The sequence below is a fragment of the Homarus americanus genome, unplaced genomic scaffold (assembly GCF_018991925.1).
Source record: "Homarus americanus isolate GMGI-L3 unplaced genomic scaffold, GMGI_Hamer_2.0 scaffold52806, whole genome shotgun sequence".
NCBI classification, from domain to species: Eukaryota; Metazoa; Arthropoda; class Malacostraca; order Decapoda; family Nephropidae; genus Homarus; species Homarus americanus.
Genome location: NW_024720773.1, coordinates 72,803 through 100,317, shown reverse-complemented (window position 1 = coordinate 100,317; position 27,515 = coordinate 72,803). Strand labels below are relative to the sequence as shown.

The following is a 27,515-nucleotide window of genomic DNA, read 5'->3' as shown; positions in this document are numbered from 1 at the left end:
ATTATGTTTTAAGTTGTGCACTTTGTATACTGTACATCAGGCATGGGCAACCTTTCCTCAGTCATGGGTCTCATTACAATTTACCGTATATCTCGGCTTATAAGACGGAATTTGAACATTAAAAAAATCTGCCCAAAGTTAGGGGGTCGTTTTCATCACCAAGTATAAAATTCTTACCTCTTAAATATTGTGGTTTAGTGTGTCAAGAGTGGTGATGGAAACACGTAAGCCACTCACAAGGTCTTACCACTAATTATTTTATACTGAAACTTACGTTTGGCAAGCTGGATTCAAATTAAGATTAACGGTATTTTAAAATAATAAAATGTATTATAAACCTGTCTAACATACCGTAGAAGACATTATACCCTATAATAAACACAGCTATCATCACACACCCTCCCCATGCCCCCATTTGCCAGTGAGGAGACAAGAAAGGAAAGTGACCGCGAGATTGGGCTATTTTTAGCCGTGGAGGTGGTCAGTATTGCATATCGGTATATTTACTGATAATAATACTTATCTCCTATAAATAATTAATTTAAAATTTATTTTTTACAAGGAATATTCAGTAAATGACTGCATTAATTCTGAAACTACCCAAGTTAAATACAGACGCTTATGACGTCACTAGTGTTTACACAACACCAGCTGGTAACATTTGATGCCATTACTTGAAGTGAATTGGCCTATTTAGTAACTAACCATAAATAAATACAAAAAGTAAAAAAAGATCAAAAGTGAGAAATAATATACTGTATGTATAGTTGTGTTGTCAGTTAGAGGAACAATTCAAACTGCAATTGTGTGTAAATGAGGCAGAAAGTCAGGTCAGCGCTGAACCTGGGACTTGGTCACAATTTTCGTGATGCCAGCAACAGGTCCACCATTAGACAACACATTATGCTTCAATATCTTCCCAGGCGGTAGTATCACCTGTTTGGTAGCTGCCTACTAGCTACACAATTTTTAGTAATATTACTTTGATACATGATAAATTAGACAATGAAAATAAACATCAAATTTAATTACCAAGACGCTTCCCATTGCCAGCTGTAAGAGGGAGATGGGCTATTTTATCCCGTCTTTGTGTCTGAAGTGGCCAGTAATACCATATATTTACTGATCATAATACTTATCTCCTATAAATAATTTAAAATTTATTTTTACATAGAATATTCAGTAAATGACTTTTAAATAAATAAACAAATAATTCGGTAAATCTATTTCAAGTAAATGGAAAATAAGCAAACAAATGTTATTTACCACCACCCTTCCTCTGGCTCAGGGTGATGGAGGATAAGAAAGCTATTTATAGCCCGTTTTGTCTTGAAGTGACCAGTACCCTAATGCACCATAAATAATTCATTTAACATTTATTTTTTGTAATATTATTATTTTGTATATATATATATATATATATATATATATATATATATATATATATATATATATATATATATATACACATACATATATACATACATACATACATACTGTACATACATATACTGTACATACATACATACATACTGTACATACATACATACATACATATATATATATATATATATATATATATATATATATATATATATATATATATATATATATATATATATATATATGTATGTATATGTATATATATATATATATATATATATATATATATATATATATATATATATATATATATATATATATATATATATATATATATATATATATATATATATATATATATATATATATATATATATATATCTCAAGCAAATGGAAAAATTTTACTCACAAGACATTAGGTCTCAAATGTGCAAAATAGCAGACTCTTCAGTAGTCACTAGTGTTTACACTACACCAGTAAGGATTTGATGACATTACTTGAAGTGAATTGGCCTTATTTTAAAAAACCAAGGATGGTTGGTAAAGGACTACTGAGTCAGGGCACATTTGGGGTACTGGTCTGAGAGCTCAAAAGCTACTTTTTAAATGGAAATTGGCCGTCTTATGCACCCCCGACGGCCTATAGGCCGAGACGGCATGTCCATGGCCAACAGTTTATCGTCACGACGAGGGGCAGATATAGGAAGCTGTGGGTGGGGGAACATGGTGGGCACAGCGAGCCCACTCAGCTGGGGCACTCTGTAAGCCCCCAGGAATTTTTTTTAATTCTAACCAATATTATGGGCATTTTGAGGTCAGTAGTGATTACTCTTTATTAAACAAAAATGCCTAAGTACAATACTGTTTTACAGAAAGAGTATTGGAATTTTTGGAAGAATGGGGCAGTCTAGGTCTTCAGGACCCCCTTGGATCTGCCCCTGTATGTCCACCTTATGATATTTTCAGTTTACAATCCCATTTTTTTCCATTTATGAAACAAAGGCATTGTAATAATTTTTTTAAGTAAAATGTTAATATTTCTTGGCATTTAACAACAGTAATATTTAATTATTTAATGTTTCTAAGCATGATTCAACTATAACTAGTATGTTAATTAAAAATAGCCCAACCTTGAATGTAAATGGAAGTGTTTACTGCATTCCATGTAGCAAATGTAATGGAAATTATGTAGGTCAGTCTGGGAAAGCATTACAACTTCGAATAAAACAGCACAGATGTTCCACATGTGGAGGGCTACATCTAGTGCAGGAGGGGTGGTAGTAGCGTCTTTCCAGCATTGGCGCTTGTCTGCCTTGGTTTGCAGTCGGGCTAACTCAAAAGTATTGACACCTTGTGTGGTGCTCCTCCAAGTGTTAAAGTGTGGAGTAATCATCTCCCAAGTGAGGCGGTTGATTTGGCACTTTTTTTTTTATTTTTATTTATTTTTTTTTTTACAGGGATTAGTTCCCCCGGGCACAGGTCACTGACCCGCATCAGGGCCTGGGGGCGAAAATGTAATACAATAATAATAATAATTTTATATATAAGCTTTGGGTAGAGCTCCCTTTTAACTTGGCTTATATATAAATAAGTTAAGGGGTTAAGTTACAAACTCAAAATAGTCTTTTCTCCATTTATTGATAAACTCAAAAGGTCACAGGCTATTAGTAAAAGCACTGTAATTAACGCTGTAAGCTGTGAGTGTTACTTAAGGACAGGGCTCAGCTGGGCTGAGTTAAGTCACCTGTCCGATTCTCGTGGGAGTCAAGTGTGAACTGCCATCCTGAGGTTGGTGAGGGTAGGTCCCTGTGAAGAGGGAGGCCTCTGAAATATAATCCGGGCTAACCTTACATTCTTAAGGTCGGCTTACTGATAAAGGAATTTCCCCTCACGTGAACTGCACATGGCACCTCACAGCTTATGGAAGATTACAGTGGGGTGATTGGATTATATAAACTAAATGTATTAACCCAAATTTATATAATTGTTATTGCCATGAGACAAGGGCTTATACAAATAAAGAGCTATAAATAAATACAAAAATTAAAAAAAAATCAAGAGTGAGAAATGATATATGTATGTTGTGTTGTGAAAGTAAGAGAAACAACTGAGACCCTGCAATTGTGTGTAAATGAGGCCCAAAGTCAGATGAGCAACCTGGGACTTGGTCAAAATTTTTGTGATGCCATATGGCAGCAGGGTCTACCATTGCCCTCTTCGAAACGTAACCTTCATGTAAGATGCGACACGACTGGTTTTACCAGCCTCATATAATGTCCTCACATAACATATTCCAATCCTTATTTTGTGTGTGTTCATATTTAAACTTTCCTTCATGTTTAATGTCCAAGACTTTGTTTTGCCCGTACAGTACTCGCTAGCTCTCGGTGGCACACTGCCCGCAAGCACATGAGGCAATGTGGCTGGAGCTTTTGGTGACAATTGTTGAGTGGGAATGCCCAAAACTCATTTATATTGTCTTTCCATGGTTTTTTAATGTGCAAGAGATGAAGTTAATGAGAATGGATACCCCAAACCTTTTCTCATTAGAAGGAATAGAAAAAGTTGGAAAAAGACTATAGGGTGTAGAGGCCACTCATACCTCACTGGTAAAGAACCAGCCCACCACACTACCTGCTATCTGATATTTCTTGCAGCCTCTTACTTCAACACTAGATAATAAAGTTGGGTGGTCTTTCGATGCAAATTATGTCGCTAAGCGCTCCCGTACTGGCACAACCCCTCCTGCTCAGCAGTATATCACACTGAGAGCACACCTCCCATAAGCAGAAATGTTGGAACAATTGACCAGCACCATCAACCATCTAAGTTCCTCCCACTAGCCTCGTGGGCTGGCAGATGCATCTCTAAGGGTGCACTTTGGGTCTGGATCGCTGTACCCAATGTTTAATAAAATGGACAAATTGTTCTTGTTTTTGGCCCAAAAGATTGATAGGGGGTGAGATTGTAAGTGATGATATTTTTGTTGAAAGACTACGAGGGGTTGAGATTTTTTACAATGGCCATGAGTACTAGAGGGTTAATTTAAAACCAAAATTGAAGGTTGTGTGCACTGCTAGTCACAGACAAAAGGGTGCATTTTGGCATCTGCTCAAAACAGTATTTCCATGTGAACATTTTTCCTTAAAGTTTCAGGGATGGAATTTTTTTTTGAGTTTTTCCCTGCATGTTTGAGAATGTATTTAAAAGATTGTCAACAGCTTCTGGGGGGGAGGCAGGGGTGGATCCAGGAATATCAAGGGGGGGGTCTAAGAAGTTGTGGGTGGTGGAACATGGCAAGCGTAGCGAGCCCACCCAGCTGGGGGGTTTTGGGCGGGCGCTGTAAGCCTCCCCAGAATATTTTTTTAAATCTGACCAATATCATGGTCATTTTGAAGCCATGCGCACTTGATATTAGGAGATATTCTGAAGTCAATAGTAAGCACTTTTTACTATATGGGTACTGTACAAAAATGCCTGAGTACAATACTGCATTAAAGAAAAAGTATTGGATGGTCCCCACCCCCCAGGAAACACCCCCCCCCCCTCCCCTTCCCAAATCTGCCCTTGGTTGGCACAACAAAACCCCATCCATATGCAAGCACATTGCCACCTACATACATGAAGGCATGAGTGTAAGAAAATATTATTTGGCCCTGACCGTGAACATAATGTTACTGGATTTTGGGATCACTATGTCATATAAGAATATACTGAGGGTATGAACTCAGAGAGAATCTTGGCTACATCTAATGCCCGTATTATTAAACAACATCTTCCCTTGAAGAGGGTCATCATGTTTCAACCCGAGTTTTAAATTAAATGAGTCCTTAGGGACACCGCAGTACAGTACTTAATGGGGTGTTGTGGGGGTAAAATTAACTAATTCTAATAATATAAATTAATTTTATTGGAATTAGTTAATCTTACCGCCACACCACCCCATTAAGTACTGTACTGCGGTGTCCCTCAGGACTCATTTAGTTTAAAACTCGGGTTGAAACGTGATGACCCTCTTCAAGGGAAGATGTTGTTTAATAATACGGGCGTCAAACACCCAACATGTGCAAGTGCTTCCTAAGCCACCTGAGTCATCCAGCTTGACACAACTTGTGTATAGCATCTTTGGAAGATTCATGCAAATTTGGCAAGCATTAACCACATGTAATATACCTTGGGATTTCAGTAGTGGGTGGGAAAAGTCACCCAGATATGAAGCTCATATTGCCTGTCTGGTGGAAATATTTTGATTTCTACTTCTTAACTCGATCAGTTGTGAGTGAGCATTTCTTGTCAAAGGAGGATCACAGAAACTCGTAGCAGCAGTAAGACTGTCAGAGCTCTTAGCTTGCTCTGGATATCCACAACATAGGCCAGAATTGACCCTCATGTTTCTGTGGACGTTACAAGTAGAAAAAGAGAACTGTCATAGTACATGTGAAAGCCATAAGAGTACTGTGTGTGTATAAATCATAAGAGACACTGTGTGTGTAAACCATAAGAGACACTGTGTGTATAAACCATAAGAGATAGTGTGTGTATAAACCATTAGAGACACTGTGTGTGTATAAACCATAAGAGACACTGTGTGTATAAACCATAAGAGACACTGTGTGTGTATAAACCATAAGAGACACTATGTGTATACAGTGGTCCCTCGGTTAACGAACTCAATCCGTTCCAGCAGGTTGTTCGTTAACCGAAACCATTGTTTCAATGGGTTTTTGGGTAATTGGTTCCAGCTCACCGAAAATTGCCTAAATTTAACAAAAATGGTAGAAAAGTTCACTTACTTTGAGGTGTGTATGTAGAAGGCTCCTGGATGATGATGATGATGATGATGTGCATTTGAAGTGGGAGGTGGAGGAGGAGAAGGGAGAAGAGAAGGCATTGGGGTGGAAGAGAAGTCACCCCATGGCACCAATTTACCCATAAAATTTTAGTTCTCTTGGTGTATTTCAAGATTATTTTCTTTAAATCAACACTGCACTGCACTATATATTGTCAATATGTAAAATAAATTTCAAAATGACCAATAATTTGCTTGGAAACACAGAAAAAAAGCCTTTAGTTGAAGAAGTCTCAAGCAAGATGTTACCTCCAGTGAAAACAGAGAGAGACTAATGCCTGTTTGCTGTGTTAAGAGGCTGGATGCCGCGCATTAAACTAGTCACTTTACCTTCAATTATGTTCAATAATTGTTAAAATGACTAAAAAATTGAATATTAAACTTTTAAAATTATTGAATAGTATAAACTTCTTGATATTTACTAAAATAGTAAGGAATTTAAGCCCTAGAACCGATTAATATATTGGCGGACTGATACTAAAGCTGGTTGCCCGGCTAGTGCAAGCGAAAACATGTTGAGGTCGGTTCGTAAGAAATTCGTTAACCGAATTTTTGTTCGTTAACCGAATTGAAGATTCTTATGGAAGGCAGTTCGTTAACCGAAATTTCGTTAACCGAGGGATCACTGTATTAGTACTTACTCCGACAGTGTATGTATAAAACATAAATTATTTTACATTTTGTTAAAAATTACTGTAGTTTAGTAGTTAGGAGTTTGGTGTGTTAACATTTTAGCCCAACAGATAGAGTAGTGATGGAGCAGAGGGAAGTGAATCACCTTTGGCTAAGTACTGTATTGTACAACCATGCTGCACTTAAGGCCATTTATTACATTAGTGTTTGTGTAGGGAAGATGCTGTATAACTTGAGGGAGGCTTATCACAAACAGTAGTTTCACTTACATTGTTTCCATGAAAAAGTTCATTTATCATATTTCTTATTTTTAATTTATTATTATTATTAATATATTTTTTTTTCAGGTTGTAATTGGTGGACGCAACAAATACATGATAAATGGCACAACAGTTCAGAACAGCAGAGTTCAAGATTTCTTCAGGTCAGTGCAGCTCAACGTCAACAACCCTCACTTCCTCATCATGCAGGGACGCATAACAAAGGTCCTTAACATGAAGCCCCCAGAGGTGTGTACTGGTTTAATACATACTGTACTGGTTTAATACATACTGTACTGTATACTGTACTGGTTTAATACATACTGTACTGTATACTGTAGTGGTTTAATACATACTATACTGTATACTGTACTGGTTTAATACATACTGTACTGTATACTGTACTGGTTTAATACATACTGTACTGTATACTGTACTGGTTTAATACATACTGTACTGTATACTGTAGTGGTTTAATACATACTGTACTGTATACTGTAGTGGTTTAATACATACTGTACTGTATACTGTAGTGGTTTAATACATACTGTACTGTATACTGTAGTGGTTTAATACATACTGTACTGTATACTGTAGTGGTTTAATACATACTGTACTGTATACTGTAGTGGTTTAATACATACTGTACTGTATACTGTAGTGGTTTAATACATACTGTAGTGGTTTAATACATACTGTACTGTATACTGTAGTGGTTTAATACATACTGTACTGTATACTGTAGTGGTTTAATACATACTGTAGTGGTTTAATACATACTATACTGTATACTGTAGTGGTTTAATACATACTGTACTGTATACTGTACTGGTTTAATACATACTGTACTGTATACTGTAGTGGTTTAATACATACTGTACTGTATACTGTAGTGGTTTAATACATACTGTACTGTATACTGTAGTGGTTTAATACATACTGTACTGTATACTGTACTGGTTTAATGCATACTGTACTGTATACTGTAGTGGTTTAATACATACTGTACTGTATACTGTACTGGTTTAATACATACTGTACTGTATACTGTACTGGTTTAATACATACTGCACTGTATACTGTACTGGTTTAATACATACTGCACTGTATACTGTACTGGTTTAATACATACTGTACTGGTTTAATACATACTTTACTGTATACTGTAGTGGTTTAATACATACTGTACTGTATACTGTAGTGGTTTAATACATACTGTACTGTATACTGTACTGGTTTAATACATACTGTACTGTATACTGTACTGGTTTAATATATACTGTACTGTATACTGTACTGGTTTAATGCATACTGTACTGTATACTGTAGTGGTTAAATACATACTGTACTGTATACTGTAGTGGTTTAATACATACTGTACTGTATACTGTACTGGTTTAATACATACTGCACTGTATACTGTACTGGTTTAATACATACTGCACTTTATACTGTACTGGTTTAATACATACTGTACTGTATACTGTATATTTAGTTTAATACATGTACTGCACTGTATACTGTGCTAGTTTAATACATACTGTGCTGTATACTGTGCTAGTTTAATACGCATGCACATGCACAGCCCATGTATGCTGGTTTAATGCATACTGTGCCATACATGCAGCCCTTTCAGTTTAATACATGCTGTACTACATATGCTGTAGTGGTTTTAATACATACTGTACACTGTATACTGTACTGGTTTAATACATACTGTACTGTATACTGTAGTGGTTTAATACATACTGTACTGTATACTGTACTGGTTTAATACATACTGCACTGTATACTGTACTGGTTTAATACATACTATACTGTATACTGTACTGGTTTAATACATACTATACTGTATACTGTAGTGGTTTAATACATACTGTACTGTATACTGTACTGGTTTAATACATACTGTACTGTATACTGTAGTGGTTTAATACATACTGTACTGTATACTGTACTGGTTTATTACATACTGTACTGTATACTGTAGTGGTTTAATACATACTGTACTGTATACTGTACTGGTTTAATACATACTGAACTGTATACTGTACTGGTTTAATACATACTATACTGTATACTGTACTGGTTTAATACATACTATACTGTATACTGTACTGGTTTAATTCATACTGCACTGTATACTGTACTGGTTTAATACATACTGTACTTTGGTTTTAATACATGCTGTGCTGTATGTACTAATTTAATACATGCTACTATTACTGTATGCTGTGCTGGTTTAATGCATACTGTACTGGCCCATACTGGTAATTTATACATACTGTATACATACTGTACTGTATACTGTAGTGGTTTAATACATACTGTACTGTATACTGTACTGGTTTAATACATACTGTACTGTATACTGTAGTGGTTTAATACATACTGTACTGGTTTAATACATACTGCACTGTATACTGTACTGGTTTAATACATACTGCACTGTATACTGTACTGGTTTAATACATACTGTACTGTATACTGTACTGGTTTAATACATACTGCACTGTATACTGTACTGGTTTAATACATACTTTACTGTATACTGTAGTGGTTTAATACATACTGTACTGTATACTGTAGTGGTTTAATTCGTACTGCACTGTATACTGTACTGGTTTAATACATACTTTACTGTATACTGTAGTGGTTTAATACATACTGTACTGTATACTGTACTGGTTTAATACATACTTTACTGTATACTGTAGTGGTTTAATACATACTGTACTGTATACTGTAGTGGTTTAATACATACTGTACTGTATACTGTACTGGTTTAATACATACTGCACTGTATACTGTACTGGTTTAATACATACTGCACTGTATACTGTACTGGTTTAATACATACTGTACTGTATACTGTACTGGTTTAATACATACTTTACTGTATACTGTACTGGTTTAATACATACTGTACTGTATACTGTAGTGGTTTAATACATACTGTACTGTATACTTTACTGGTTTAATATATACTGTACTGGTTTAATACATAATGAACTGTATACTGTAGTGGTTTAATACATACTGTACTGTATACTGTACTGGTTTAATACATACTGTACTGTATACTGTACTGGTTTAATACATACTGTACTGTATACTGTAGTGGTTTAATACATACTGTACTGTATACTGTAGTGGTTTAATACATACTGCACTGTATACTGTACTGGTTTAATACAAACTGTACTGTATACTGTAGTGGTTTAATACATACTGTACTGTATACTGTACTGGTTTAATACATACTGTACTGTATACTGTACTGGTTTAATACATACTGTACTATATACTGTAGTGGTTTAATACATACTGTATATTAATACAGTATTGGTTTTATGCATACTGTATACACAATACCTTTCCATAAATTTGATAATGTATTAAATATTTTGAATATGATGTACAGTACAGTAGACTCGCAACTTACGCTGTTTCAACTACTGCATATGTGGATTACCCCTGGGGTTAGGTTACAATTTCCAAGGACAAGCTCCAAATTTTCAAAATGGGTCGCAAGCCCGCCAAACGCACCAACCTGCCATCCCACCTGGCCACCTCTGTCTGTCTGCAGTTGTCGTGGCGTGCCATATTTTTCGGCTTGGAAGACTCACCCTAGGGGGCGAAAATTTAATAATAATAATAATAAAGAACCATAAAGAAAGACAAAAATGAAAAAAAAAATCAAGAGTTGAGAAACAATATATGTATGTTGTGTTGTCAAAGTAGGAGAAACAATTGAGACCCTGTAATTGTGTGTAAATGAGACAAAAAGTCAGATCAGCAACCTTGAACTTGGTCACAATTTTTGTGATGCCATATGGCAGCAGGGTCTACCAATATTTTCCCAGGCAGTAGTACCTGCCTGTTTGGTAGCTGCCTACTACCGACACCAGTGAACCGTTGCCCTTTTGGCACAAGTTGTGTACTTCCTGTCACTAACCCTGATGGCACCTTCACTATAGTTCTCACTGTTGACCTATTAACGTGAAAATGTCTGCGCGTGGAAGTTACTGTTATCTTCTGTGCAAGTTAGTCAAATAGTTAATTTTTGTTCAAGCTCTGAATGCGACGTCAGCAAATGCTAGCTACCCTCTGAGGCCATATTTTAAGGCAGAAATTGAAAAAAAAAGTGTAGTGATATGTTGAGAGCAGCATCACAGGGGAGAGTTGACGTCCACACAGTAGTAGCTCAAACAGCTACCCTACTGAGAGCCACAGTGGGTGAGGGATCAGTGTCATCATGTACTCTGTACTCACCATCAAAGAGCTGTACCATTTATGATAAAGTTATTGAAGGTTTGGTTCTACAGGGTTAAAAGTCTCCATCCTGGCTATACCTAATACAGTCATGTGCCGGTTAACGTCCTAGATACATTCTTGGAAACGTGACGTTAACCGAAATGGACGTTGTCCGATCATCACATAAACTTTTTATTTATACTTACGTGTATGTGGAATACTATATTCGTACATATACACTTTTACTCTTAAATCACTACTGTAATGTGATACAGGTGATTAATTTTTATCTCTTGTGCAAAATACATGACGTTTATATTAAAATTATTCACTGTTTTACAAGGATTCCAGCAACGCCAAGCAGATGGGGGAGAGAGAGGGTGGGAGCGAGCGAGGGGGCATGGGGGGAGGGGAGGTAGTACGTTTGACAGTTGGCGCAGGCCCAGGTCTAATGCGTGTATATTTATCAGTTCTTAGGTGACTAAGCTTCTCTCTTATAAAAAGCCAGTGAAATGACCTGGGTGAATGTAATTAACATAGCTGGGATTCTTGTAACATACTGATTAATTTGAATATAAACATGCTATAATTTGCACTAGATAAAACAATTTTAGTTCCGTAATCAAATTAGTACATGTGCACTCCAGCTTTGCACTAAGGTCATTTATTTCTATTACGTTTCTTTTAGTATGGTGTGTGCATGTAAATGGATGAAAATAAATGAAGAAATCTATGTAAATCTACCCAAAAATACAGTTGAAAAACTTTTTTATAAAATATACTGCAGTACTGTACACTAATGTACAACAATTTTTATCTCTTGAACAAAATATATGACGTTTATATTCAAATTATTGGCTGTCTTGCAAGGATTTCAGCAATGCAAATTATATTATCCTAACTTTAGTCTGAGATATTATATAAAATAAACATAAAGAAATCACCAATCTTTTGTCTGGGAACACAGGGAGGGAGGTAGCCTGCCGAGCGTGAGGTGAGGTGACAGAGTGTCTTTATTTATTTGAGATAAGATTTGACAGTTGGCGCTGAAGGCCTGGGTGTTTATTTATCATTAGTTAAGAGTGACTAAGCTCTTCTCATAATTTGCCACCCAAACGACCTGAGTGAATATAACTTACATTGGAGGGATTCTTGTAAGATAGTAATTTATTTGAATACCTGTATAAACAAGCTATATTTGCAATAGACATAAAAATTTTAGTACTGTAATCATTTAGTACATGTACAATACAGGTTTGCACTTAGGTCCATTGTTACTGTACAATATTGACTAAATTCACTAGATAACGTACGCCTGGCCGCACAATCTATAAGAATACGCGATGCATACGTGACTGTGCCCTCTCTAGGTCCATTTAGGTTGGCTAGGTCCCATTATTTGAATGTTGGTTTTTTTTTTTCAATTTAAATTTTAATTGTTTATTCCTTGATAGAGGAAGCGGGATCCTAGTGCTGTCACTTGGTACCCCTGTACCATAACACCAGAAGCAACTGGCCAGTGTCACAAGTATATACAGTACAGTACAGTCATCCCTTGGTTATCGCGCCTAATTGGGCCCCGCCGATAACGAAAGTACAGAACCTATGGGGTTTATTCTAATTGATTCAGGCACCCAAGACCCAACCCCAAGTTTCCCATTTTATGACCATTTAGACCCACTAAATATATATACTGTATTATGGTAAATATCATAAACACACATAGGCATGGCTAGGTTTATTACAAAGCGATGAAAAGGGTACGCTTAATACTGTAGTCCACAAAACATGTAGCTATGCTTTTTTTATTTGGTCCCCCGTCATACAAGTCTGTTTTCTCTCACATCAGGACACCTGAGTCCTCCGTTTTCTCTCTTAATCTTAGAGTGCACCAGAAACTTTACTATTTTTAATAATGCCACAGAATTTGAAATTGCAACCCCAATTGCAACTGGGGTTGCAATTGTTGAGGCAACTAGATATGTCTGATTACAGCAAATGTGTTATTGCCAATTTGTAGGTGAAAGATTTTATCTTCAATAGATGTAGGTGAACATTTCATCCTTCACCACTGAAGGGTCAAGACGTACCTGGCACTCCTCTCGGAGCAGCCAGGTCAACTGTTAAGTTGGCCCATACCAACTCCCTCCCCTGAACCCTCCTCCCCACCGGAATATCAACAAGTTCTCGCCAGAAGTTACAATTTCATTTAGGAAAGGAATGGAACCAGTGTTAAACAGAGGTGAACAGTGGTGAACAGTGCATAAGTCAGTGAGAACAACTCAACAGTAACAGTCGTACCCAACTTAACCTTCACACAGTGAGGTCCCAGGTACCCAGTGATAACGGCCCGTGAGACCCAACAACAACCAGCGATGTGTTAATCTGTCTACGATAGGAAGGACTGGGACCACACCTCACTCATATAACACCATCTGTGAGGGAATTACTATACCACGTCAGGTCCCTCATAACACCATCTGTGAGGGAGTTACTACACCACGTGAGGCCCCTCATAACACCATCTGTGAGGAATTACTACACCACGTGAGGTCCCTCATAACACCATCTGTGAGGGAATTATACACCACGTGAGGCCCCTCATAACACCATCTGTGAGGGAATTACTATACCACATCAGGCCCCTCATAACACCATCTGTGAGGGAGTTACTACACCACAGGCCCCTCATAACACCATCTGTGAGGGAATTACTACACCACGTGCCCCTCATAACACCATCTGTGAGGGAATTACTACACCAGGCCCCTCATAACACCATGTGAGGCTGTAACACCATCTGTGAGGGAATTACTACACCACGTCAGGTCCCTCATAACACCATCTGTGAGGGAATTACTACACCACGTCAGGTCCCTCATAACACCATCTGTGAGGGAATTACTACACACGTGAGGACCTCATAACACCATCTGTGAGGTAATTACACACGTGAGGTCCCCCATAACACCATCTGTGAGGGAATTACTACACCACGTGGTCCCTCATAACACCATCTGCGAGGGAATTACTACACCACGCCAGGTCCTTCATAACACCATCTGTGAGGGAACTACTACACCACATGAGGTCCCTCCTAACACCATCTGTGAGGGAATTACTACACCACGTGAGGCCCCTCATAACACCATCTGTGAGGTAATTACACCACGTGAGGTCCCCCATAACACCATCTGTGAGGGAATTACTACACCACGTGGTCCCTCATAACACCATCTGCGAGGGAATTACTACACCACGCCAGGTCCCTCATAACACCATCTGAGGGAACTACTACACCACGTGAGTTCCTCCTAACACCATCTGGGAGGGAATTACTACACTACGAGTTTGCTGTTCAACACCTACATTAATCTGTATGTTCACTGTATGTTTCTTTACCTTTCTCTAATGAAGGCTTTTGTTAAACCACCAATGTATGTTATAAATCATTTATGTCCAATGTATATTTTCAGCCTTCGGGCTGCAGAACTTTTTCAATAAACCGTTAATTATTATTATTATTATTAAATGCTTAAAAAAAGCCTAAGTAAGGAAGCATATTCCTTTAACACATAATATCTGACCAGTATGGGGAGGATCATCGTGTCTCCGTCAGGGGGTCATGGAGTGGTGGTCCAGCAGGTGTCACGTTTTTTTTGGGGGGGTGGGGGTGGGGGGGGGGCACGGACGTATATACGATCGGACGTCATCCAGCGCATGACAGTAAACTTGATTAAGTAATATTCAAGATTATCTAAAGTAAAATTATAATGGAACTCAGTATATTTTTCTTCATTTATTCATAGAGTATTATTGTATATTTAAATCTGATGGGAATATGTAAACAAATATGTGAAAATTTTGTTAGCTTGTTATTTAAATCTTCCTTTGTGGAATTTGTGAGTTGAAATTAAATGTGGTTGCTGCTTCTCTCCTGGGTGAACATGACGAGCGACTTGTTGCATTTGCGTCTTGTTTTCTAAGACGAGTGAAATGTTTTGCAGATCCTTGCAATGATTGAGGAAGCCGCCGGTACTCGCATGTACGAGTCCAAGAAGCAGCAGGCCCAGAAGACTATTGAGAAGAAGGACGCTAAACTGAAGGAGATCAATGATGTATGTAGTTTTGTGTTGTGTTGTGTTCGAATGTATGTTGTTGGCTCAGGTCTTTAGTACAAGTTTTGTTATATTGTGTTGTTCCATATATGGGTGAGTGTCCATTATATCGAGGTTCATCACATGTGAAACCTCCATATAACAGACTAAATGGGAGTGTAGTCCACTATACCTGTCAGATTGATGTCCAGTAAATGTAGTAATTACTGCACAGGTTTAATATAGAGCTACAGAATGTTTGCTGTTTTAAAGTACTTCATTTCTCTCTGACAGATCCTTCAGGAGGAGATCACCCCCACACTGAGCAAGCTAAAAGAGGAAAGAACTATGTACCTGGAATTTCAAAAAGTGCAGCGTGAACTGGAACACCTCACCAAACTTTATATTGCATACAAGTTTTTGTCAGCACAGGTGAGTGTAGCTTAGCATTGGACAGTATGTTTATTGATATGGACTAGCTACTCTACACTACAGTATATTTACACACCATGTTAAAGCCATGAGTGAATTCTTTACTTCTAAGCTTAATAAAACGTCTATAAAAGGAATATTTATCATCGTTGTAGTGAGGATATAATTACAATAATGTAAATATAAACAACAGTACTGTAATAGGTTCACCATAGTTATCCTTAATGAGAATAAATTTATTATGGTAACATTAATCCAGGAAGTAATTGATAACTCCATCTGCTGTACTGAAGGAGTGACAGCAGCAGTCAGGTAAAGTTTTCATATGTCCATTGGTTAAACAAACCCATACATGATCTAGTCCTAGAGAGTTGCTGCCTTTATTGACAGCAAAAGAACATTCTTTTTGTGTGAAAGGAAAGATTTCTGCCACTGGTTGATGATGTATGGTAGTAAAAAGGGTTGACAACATAGGCTTGTGTGAGCTCAAGTGAGAATGGTTAGATGGATTTGTAATGTGACAAAGATGGGAAACCCGGTTCAGAAACTCCATAATGACTCCACCCTTGCTGAATTATAGAAAATTTCAAACTATGATTAATTGTATTTGACTGCCAGCAATGTGTTGTCTACAGATGGGACAGCAGATGCTATATGTATTTGCAAAATGTGTCAAAAATCAGTGAACTACAAGAACAAGCGCAGGACTTTGTTTATCAATATTTAGAGACTTTTAAGCACAGAACTGGACAACAGAGTACGCTTCTTCTTAACTTCATATACTTACAGGTTGTACCTCTCTAGTCCGGCATTCTGTGGTCAGGAAACTCCCGTGGTCCGGAACGATTTTAGTTTGCCCATGGAGAAAATTAATTTGAGTCTGATACTTTCGAAGTTTGGCAAAATTTTGCCTTATTTACCCTACTTTTTTGGCGAATTACTATCTGTAATAAAGCAACATCCTAATAAACCTATGAAAATAACACAGATAAAATTCAATAAAAACTTAAAACAACAAAGAAAAGTTATTATGTTCTACAGCTTCAGGTAGAGTTGAGCATACGTCATCCGAGTAAAAACACACACAACAACATTGGCTGTCCTTATGTTTTCAACTTTACCACCACTGGTGGGTAGAATTTTTGTTTTAAATTCAGAAACATTAATTACAACATAATATGAACAGTACCGTATATCTCGGCCTACAAGACGGAATTTGAAAAAAAAAAAAATCAGCCCAAAGTTAGGGGGTCGTCTTAAGCACCAGAGATAAAATTCTTACCTCTTAAATATTGCGGTTTAGCGTGTCAAGAGTGGTGATGGAAACATGGTAAACCACTGACAAGGTCCTACCACTAATTATTTTATACTGAAACTTACGTTTGGGAAGCTGGATTAAAATGAAGATTACCGGTATACATTAAAATAATAAAAATGTATTATAAACCAGTCTAACATACCGTAAAAGAACAATATACCCCGGTAATAAACACAGCTGCTATCATCACCTCCCCCTCCCCCATTTGCCAGTGACAAGAAAGGGAAAGTGACCTTGACTGTGACCGCCTGTGGCTATTTTTAGCCGTCCTTGTGTTCGGAGGTGGTCAGTAATGCATATCTGTTTATTTACTGATCATAATACTTATCTCCTATAAATAATTAATATAAAATTTATTTTTTTACAAAGAATATTCAGTAAATGACTGCGTTAATTCTTGAAACTACCGACAGTGGTAAATTTAGGATGAGAATGATTAACAGAAGTCACGTCATGGATTCGGAGTTTGGTCCTTAATGATCACCATAAATGTCTGGTCAACTTCACCTTCCAGGTATAATGGTAGCCTCCCTTTTTCGCGAAACAAGTATATAAATTAAAGAAAATAGTTGCAGTGTGTTTAATGTATTACAGTATATTATAAATAAATAAATAAACAAATAAATCGGCAAATCTATTTCAAGTAAATGGAAATATTTTACTCACACCAACATTAGTTCCAGTTAAATAACTGGCGCTTAAGTGAGTCATTGGTGTACACCAGCCGGTAAAATTTGATTCCAATACTTGAAGTAAATTGGCATTATTTTAAATAACCAACCATAAATAAATGGAAAAAAGATCAAAGGTGAGAAACATTATATTGTATGTATGTTGTGTTGTCAAAGGAAGAGAAACAATTGAAACTCTGCAATTGTGTGTAAATGAGGCAGAAAGATAAATCAGCAACCTAAGACTTGGTCACAATTTTCATGATGCCATATGGAAGTAGGGTCTACCATTAGACAATACTGTACATTATGCTTCCAATATCTTCCCAGGCAGTAGAATCTCCTTGTTTGGTAGCTGCCTAAAACTTTTAGTAATATTACTTTGATATAACATGATAAATTAGACAAACAATGAAAATAAACAAACAAAAGTTATTTACCAAAACCTACTCTCTCAGAACAGAGGGTAACAGATGGAGAGGAGTTAAGGAGGCTATTTATAGCCTGTCTTTGTGTAGGAAGTCGACCACATTAGTAATAATTCATTTAAAATTTATATTTTTTGCATAGAATATTCAGTCCATGACTGCGATTATAAAATATTGTGAATATATATATATATATATATATATATATATATATATATATATATATATATATATATATATATATATATATATATATATATATATATATATATATATATATATATATATATACATATATATATATACACACACACACACACACACACACACACACACACACACACACACACACACACAGTATTACTCACGCCTAACAGCGGTTTCACTTAGCGGGTTTATCATATCTGTGATTGCCTCGCCAGAAATGAACTTTCACTTAACACGAATTTTTTTCATCATATACGCGGTGAGTGTCGGCTCGAGCGCTATTTTAGATGCCCCATGGCGCCACCCGCCCGCCTGCCTGCCTGCCTCCCTCCTCCTCCCTCCACGCTTGGGCAAGCGGTAGGTTGCGCAGTGTGTGTCTTTGTTGCGTTATCACTGGCGTCATATGGCGTATCGGACTGTGATTGGCCATGTCCCTACCCTCCTCTGCTGCTAGCGCCAGGTGGCTTAAAGTATTATGGCGTGACCACCCCGGGGAGGAGGAGGCGATGCTTGACCTGGCAGCGGCAGTTTCATCCCTCAGGCACACCGTGCTTGGCGCGCATCCATTGTTCATTAAAATAGCTTCCATGATTCACCACAGCCACCAGAGAGACCTTTCCTTACACCTGCTTGGCGGCACTAAGCCAAAGAAGACACGACGTTCCTTAAACTCTGAGGTGAAGTACCAAATTGTTCAAGATTTGGAGAAAGGAACACGGCAAGTTGATCTCGCTGGCGCCAGCTTGTCAGCGTCGAATCTCTACGATTAAATGCGATCAAGAGAAGGATGCAGCCAGATCAAAGAGCACATGAAAATCACAAAGTCTGCAGGTGCTTCATCTATCTGGTATTGCCCAGAACAGGGTGCTGGCAAAAGTGAAAAATTGCTGGTGAGATTTATTTAGTTAGGTCGAGGCGCTGACATAACATGGCCGGTGAACAGCTCAGTGCAGGAATGCACTGCAGTGAGTTATACGCAGCAGTGTCACGTAAGCACAGAATTGCAGGCTAACCCTTCAATGCTTCCTCTACAGTTTGTGCATGGGTTTAAGAAGAGGAACAAGATCACCAACATCAACATTGGTGGTGAGGAAGCGAGTGCTGACCGTTATTGGCGGCTAGAATTTTCCTCCGTTCTTCACGTGAGATTATGGAGGGAAGGACAGTACACCGGCGACCAATTATTTAACATGGACGAATCTGGTCTTTTCTGGAAAAAGTTACCTTCCAAGACCTTAGTTGTGGTCTGCCAGCAAGGTAAGGGTCGGAGGATTGCAGAAGGAGCATCACCGTCCTGTTTACCACCAATGCCTCGGTACCTGTAAACCAAAGTTATCGGTGATTCACACAGCCATAAACCGCACGCCTACAAGAATATGGACATGAACAAGCTTAATGTCCACTGGCTAACACTGCATTAAGGCGTGGATGTCCTCTTCTCTGTCCACTCTTCTGGTTTGACAACTGTTTTGTTCCCAAGCATTGAAGAAATTCTGCGAGAGCAACAGAGATGTTTCATTCAATATTTTGTTGCTCCTTGACAACGCTTACCTGGACACTCGCCCCCTACTTATGGATCGTCACCCCAATGTAAAAGTGGTCTTCCTTCACCTCCCAACACTACGTCATTAATCCAGCCCATGGACTGAGGGAGTTGATCTGCAATGTGAAAGCTGCGTACTCTGCAAAAGAAGTTCAAGCTCCTGAGCGACTCTACCAACACCAAGGATGAGTTAAGTAAGCTGGGTGACTTGCAGACAGCGAGCAAAAGCGACGAGGACAAAGGAACAGAGGCGGTGACTCAAGAATTCGTCAAACAATTTTTGGAAGAAGTTTAGCGTTAAACAAGCTGTAGACTTCTTGGTGGAGGCATGGGATCTGCTGACTATTATACGATTCGTCACGCATGGAGACGTGTTGCCAATACCAGGTGAGAGGAGGTGAACCTGTGACTGGTGAGGTTCAGACTGTTGCAGTAGCAGTGAACCTTGCCAGAGAAGCTGCGCTCAATGCCACAGCTGAAGGCTTCTCCGAGACCACCAACGAAGACATCCTGGAGGTGATCAGAGATCCTGAAGTGACTGCCGGCGAGATGTTGGAAGAAAGAACACGCCAGTGAGGAGGAAAGAGGTGCGTCATTCTCCGAAGAACCTAGTTTAGAATCATAGTGATATTAAAAAGTGTGCCATAGAGTATGCAGAAAAAATTAAGTCCGTCCTTTCCCGCGACAATGGCGATGACCGCTATGAAGTCTTCCACACCCGGCTGGTGCAGGCTATGGAGCCGTACATCACGGTATGTGACAACATAAACACCAGCCGTCAAAAAAGCATAACTTGAGTTCTTAGCCATAACCCCACCACAGCCAGCCCAAGCCAGTGATAGTGACAGTGAAGTTGACTTTGAGGATTTGTCAGGAAGCCCTGACAACTGTAAATGACAGTGATGGTGATTCACCTAGTAATGGTGATGATTCACCACGAGGGCCAATAATCTGCCCTCTGCCTCAGACCAGCCTCCATCCCGTATGCGACCATCTCAATGTCTTCTACTACGTAAAGTGTTCCACCTAACTTTTAGTTTCTCTAACGTAACCTTCATTTTCCTATGTTAACCTTTGTTTTCCTAACTTGTCTCTTCTATATTGCTTGTTTGTTCATACCATCATAAACTTAGATAAAATTTTTACTACAACATGGTTATGTCGTCAAAGTGGAGTTTGAAATTCGGGCTGGTTTTCATGGAATTAATCCCACATATGTTCTGTTGTTCATAGCAGCAGTTTCACTTAACACGGGACCCTCTGGGTTCCAATTGACAGCGTTAAGTGGGGAAGTACTAACTGTGTATATATATATATATATATATATATATATATATATATATATATATATATATATATATATATATATATATAACAACTAATATATATGTAATATGCCTGGATCTGCGGCGCCTGTAATGTGTATGTGTAATAATATATGTAATAATAATATGTATGTATGTATGTATATATATATAATATGTATGTAATATGTAATATGTATAATAATATGTGTAATAATGTATGTATATATGTATGTATGTATGTAATATGTAATGTAATAATAATATGTATGTATGGCAATATTATGTAATAATAATAATAACAACAATAATGTAACTATAATAATAATATATTAATAATGTAATAACTAATATTAATAATAATATGTGTATGTATGTAGCCAATAATAATAATATAATAATAATAATAATAATAATATGTATGTGTAATAATATATGTAATATGTATATGTATGTAATATGTAATAATAATATATGTAATATGTATGTAATATGTATAATATAGCCAATAATATGTAATATATATATATGTAATATCTCTCTCACCTATATATATATGTATATATGTATATATAACATATATATATATATATATATATATATATATATATATATATATATATATATCTGCTATGCTATATATAACTATATATATATATATATATATATATATATATATATATATATATATATATATATATATATATATATATATATAGATATATGTGATCTAGATATATACTAGTAATCCTAAGGAAAGAAGAAAACTTGCAGGGATTCCCAAAAGCGCTTTCGTGTAATTCACATCTTCAGGGGTGAGTACAGACTAGAGAGAGTAATACAAATCAAGGTGTATATATATACAGAGGAGGTGAGACCAGGTCCACAAAATGGTCAGGTATTAGTGTGAGCCTATAATCTTTAATGCTTTACAACGGTTGGTGGTCAGGTCAGATGGTCAAGTGACCCGGCCTTCTCACCTGATCACAAATCTTCTTAATTTACAAATTGTCCAGCTTGTACATGCCGTTACTCAATTCCATGTTGAATGTGGTATGTTTAATAAAGACTAGATTCTATGATGTTCCTACTATCAATTGTAGATTACATAGTATTGTAATATTGAGGAGGCATTATCCCAGTCACAATGTATTTATCCTCAAATGAATGACAGAGCATTTAGTTCTGGCCCTGTCCTAACACTGTTGTGTTGTTTAATTCTAGTTGCAGATCTTTACCTGTCTGGCCTAAGTAAAACTATATTACATTCCTTGCAAGGAACTTTATAAATGCAACCAATGATTGTTGGCCTAAGTAAAAAAATATTACATTCCTTGCAAGACTATTATAAAAGAAACATATTCTAAAACTCACAACAATCCCTCTAACACCGTCAACACCCAGTTCAACAAAAACTTAAGTCCTCCATTAGTGTGCTACTTCCACAGAATCCTTACTTAAACGTAACATCCAACATATTCTTACGGAATCAAGACCTGCTGCCCAATAACCCACAAACCCATCATTAGCAATGAAGCAATAATTCTCTATAAAATATCTAAATTTAGTTTTTACCAAAATTATATCAAACATTTCTAACCCAATATCAAGAATAACAGGACTTTAATAAAACATTAAAAATTGTAGCAAAATAACTGTGACTTTAAAATTAACAGATGATGAACACATCATTCTTCTACAAATACCATTTGAACTTACTAGAGTTCCTCATAGATTCCCTGGATAACATTTCACTGCCTGTCTCGAAAGACGACTTCATCGAACTCATCAAACTATGTATTAAGGATTGCAAATTCGAATTCAATGGGGAATATTATGCTCAAAAATTTGGTATGGCAATGGGTAATCCACTCTCACCTGTATTAAGCAACCTATATATGGAATTCTTTGAAAAGAAACTATTAAGTAATATTTTACCATCCTCAGCAGTATGGTTTAGATATGTTGATGATGTATTATGTCTCTGGCCATGTAATGAGGACCTAAAAGCTTTCCTGCCACAACTTAACAACTTAGCTCCCTCGATCAAATTCACTGTGGAATTAGAGCAAGACTGTAAATTGCCATTCCTAGACTGTCTGATACACAGAATAGGTAACACTTTTAAGTTCAGTATTTATAGAAAACCAACTAATGTGTGTTCATACATTCATTATTACTCTGCCCACCATAATAAAGTCAAACAGTCAGTATTTTCAACAATGTTTTTACGTGCCTTGAGAATTTGCAGTCCGGAATTCATCGATGAGGAATACAAATATATATATAATATTGGCTCAAACCTTAAATACCCTAGATCTTTCATAGACAAATGCTTAAACATTACTAAGAAAACTTTTTATAGAACTGATCCCAAGCCCACCCATGACCATAAGAATATCTTAATATTACCATTTCACAAAAATTTCTCACACATTCCTGCACAGCTAAAAACCTGGAACGTCAATGTGGCATTTAAAAACTCATGCACTGTTAAACAAATGTTAATCAAGAACTCCCCCAACAACACAATTGGTTGCATTTATAAAGTTCCTTGCAAGGAATGTAATATGTTTTACTTAGGCCAGACAGGTAAAGATCTTGCAACTAGAATTAAACAACACAAATACAGTGTTAGGACAGGCCAGGAATCCAATGCTCTGTTTGTTCATTTGAGGGATAACAAGCATTGCATTGACTGGGATAATGCCTCCTCAATATTACCATGTAATTCAATTGATAGTAGGAACATCATAGAATCTAGTCTTATTAAACATACCGAAGCATTCAACATGAATTTGAGTAACGGCATGTACAAGCTGGACAATTTTGTAATTAAGAAGATTTGTGATCAGGTGAGAAGGCCGGGTCACTTGACCATCTGACCTGACCACCAACCGTTGTGTGCTATTTAAAGATTAGTAGGGTCATTACCTAATACCTGACCATTGTGGACCTGGTCTCACCCTCCTCTGTATATATACACCTTGATTTGTATTACTCTCTCTAGTCTGTACTCACCCCTGAAGATGTGAATTACACGAAAGCGCTTGGGAACTTCGTGTTTTCTTCTTTCCTTGTGGTTATCAGCATATATATATATATATATATATATATATATATATATATATATATATATATATATATATATATATATATATATATATATATAGCCTCCCCTTTGTTGAAGGAGAATGAAATTAAATGTAATGGATTTTATGAAAATTACAGTAGTGTCTTTATTCAGCAGGTAGGGGAGGGCCATAACTTGCACAGGAATTCTCGGGAGAAGAACAAACCCCAAAACATCTTGAAAAGCCTTAGTCGATCAGAAAATTAACACACTTCATTTAAGATTCCTCACACACTAAGATAATATGATATTTTAATTGGACTTCAGACTTACGTCAGCCGGCAGTGTCATGCTCGCTACAGGAACCACCGGCCGCTAGATTTCATGAAGTATTGGTGTGTAAAAGACGATCATATTTCAACGAGAATATTCCGGCGAAAACTCAAACATGTTTCAGATGTACATTAAAAGTGAGAAATAAAATGATAGTCAGACAGTTTGTTCTTTAAACTGCCGCTACGATGTTAGATATTTCAGTGGAAACAGCGGTACACACGAACCAGGACACAGGTGATCTGACAGCTACATTCCTGATAGGCAGCAAAAAGCTAGTCATCAGTAAAATAAGGAGTACCACAAAGCTTCATTTCAGGTACATTATTTATCCTTATATCTTGATAATGACATTACTAGTTCTTGTTATATTTATAAATTAATCCTACATGCTGATGACAATAACACACACAGGCTAGACATTAACCTTGAGCAATGACTTTTGTAGATGATATTCCCTGATTAACTCTAGCTATAAAAAAATATAAATTAACTGACAGCAAAAAATCCTACTTAATTTACAGACTATAAATTTTCAAAATGGCTAAGAATTTGCAACCTGAATAACATGCTAAATTTCTCTGAATAGTCAGTGATGATCACCTGAACTGCTAAAGCCACATAAAATGACAAATATTTAATTAGTCTGATGGACTGTTTGATCTATAAAGCTAAGACATGCAACATCAATCTGGTCAAGTGTATCAGACATGCCAACGTTTAACTTAAAGTATTTTCAAGAACACTTGCCGCACTTTTATTATCACTGTCACACAAGGAAGGAATTCCCAAAAACTTAATGCAACTCAAGGCTGATAATTATGGCAATCTACCATAAATTAATCAGTACTCTTACAAAAAGCAAAATCATACTAACATAATGGTTATGAATATTGCTAAACAAAATAAAGGTATCTAACTTTTTATTCCAAAATATATTTTTATTCAAATTAATGTTCTTTAATTTATAAAAACGTCCATAAAAATTTGCTCCAAGTAGCAATATACATTTTCTCAAACTAACGTCAGTGTTTTATGGTGGTGTGCAAAAGGTGTCAAAACAAGATAAACAAACATACATACACCTTCCCTCACCAGCTTAAATAGTTTCCTCGTGTGTTATAGCCAAGAGTAATGTTCATAAACTACATGAGGACCTGTGTGTTGGTTTAACTCACGTGTTATTCTCTATATACCTGGCAGCTGTTGCTTCTTGTAATATTAGATATTACAAGATTCTTGTACCGAATTCTTATTAACTAAAACATAAAAAACTTATTTAATATATATATATATATATATATATATATATATATATATATATATATATATATATATATATATATATATATATATATATATTGTATCAACCCAATATACTGGCTCAGTGCTTGGTGAGAGACTGGATAAACGCTGACCAGACTAAAAATAATTGTAATGAAAAAATAAGCCACACGAAGCGATCTTTGATCCTTGGTTCGCCGGGTTGGAAAAAAGTGCGGTGGGGGAATGGGCCGGGCAATATAAAGCTGTACCTCAGTTTAATTTCAAGGATGCCAGCGACTGCTGGGCAGTGCAACTAAAACCTATTTCAAGGCATCCATACATAAAATAAAGGTTTGATAAGTTCAGATAAGGTTAAATCAGGTTTATACCTATACGCTTGTGGGAGTGTTGTGGTCCCAGGTTAGATTTCCTGCACTTTCTAAGGAATTTTGGGTATGTGCAACTTGGACAACATTGCAAAATTATCCAAATGTGAAAAGAACTAATAATCATATACGTATACTCACTCTGACTGAGTGATGTATCGCCAAAAATATTTCTATGGGTCTGAACTTAACACTATAGAATTCAGAGTATCCAAGGAATGTATCACGTAATGAGTTGAGGTGCGTGTTTGGGGCATCTTCGAACTAAAATTAAAACAATAAAGCCGAAACACTCGTCAACGAGAACCAACACAGGTGATCCGCCAATATATATTGATACCGACAACAAAATAACTTCAGAACCGGTAGCCAGCTTATCAGTTCTAGTTATTATTAGTAAATAACATAAGGCTTCAATATATATATATATATATATATATATATATATATATATATATATATATATATATATATATATATATATATATATATATATATATAATAGATCTAGATGATTATTCAACAATTAAATTATTACGTCATACCCCTCAATATTTTACGCTGCTGTTACCCAGCAAGGGTGTGTGTGTATGTATGTGCATGTATGTATGTATGTCACTCACGCTAAAACTGGAGTTCGAACTATCCACAGAAGAGGACCAATTTCCCCATTAAAACACGGGATTTTTATTAGGCGAAGTCAGGTTATTTTATGGATAAACTGACAGGTTTGGAATGGTTTGCTCAAGAGGGTCTGTAAAGAGGTCAGGTTAGGAGGAAGTATTAGGCCTGGGGTACTTTAGGTGAAGGTTTATTAGGTTAGAATATATTAAACGTTAGGGTAAAAGATAGTTCTGTTGAATAAAATTTGGTCAGGTTAGTTAGGTATGTTAGATTAGTTACATTACATGATATTACATTAGGTTAAGTTTTTTATACTGTTACGTCGGCTTTGAGATTGATATTATTCTGTACAATCGCCATATAAGTCATACAGTGGTTCAGCGTATATACAGTATATAGATCGCGGCGCAGGCACACAAACAGCAATACGTAACTGGTTTGAAGTGTCGAT

At 36.6% G+C, this 27,515-nt stretch overlaps 1 protein-coding gene across 1 annotated transcript in view; it reads left to right on the top strand.

Annotated features, from left to right (window-relative positions):
- The window catches only part of LOC121861100 (structural maintenance of chromosomes protein 2-like), a 77,905-nt gene that overhangs the window by 21,484 nt on the left and 28,906 nt on the right, over positions 1-27,515 (top strand). Inside the window, exons 4-6 of the mRNA XM_042358661.1 lie at positions 7,213-7,374; positions 15,390-15,500; positions 15,774-15,911. Coding sequence (XP_042214595.1) covers positions 7,213-7,374; positions 15,390-15,500; positions 15,774-15,911 — 411 coding nt within the window. The remainder of the gene's footprint in view (positions 1-7,212; positions 7,375-15,389; positions 15,501-15,773; positions 15,912-27,515) is intronic.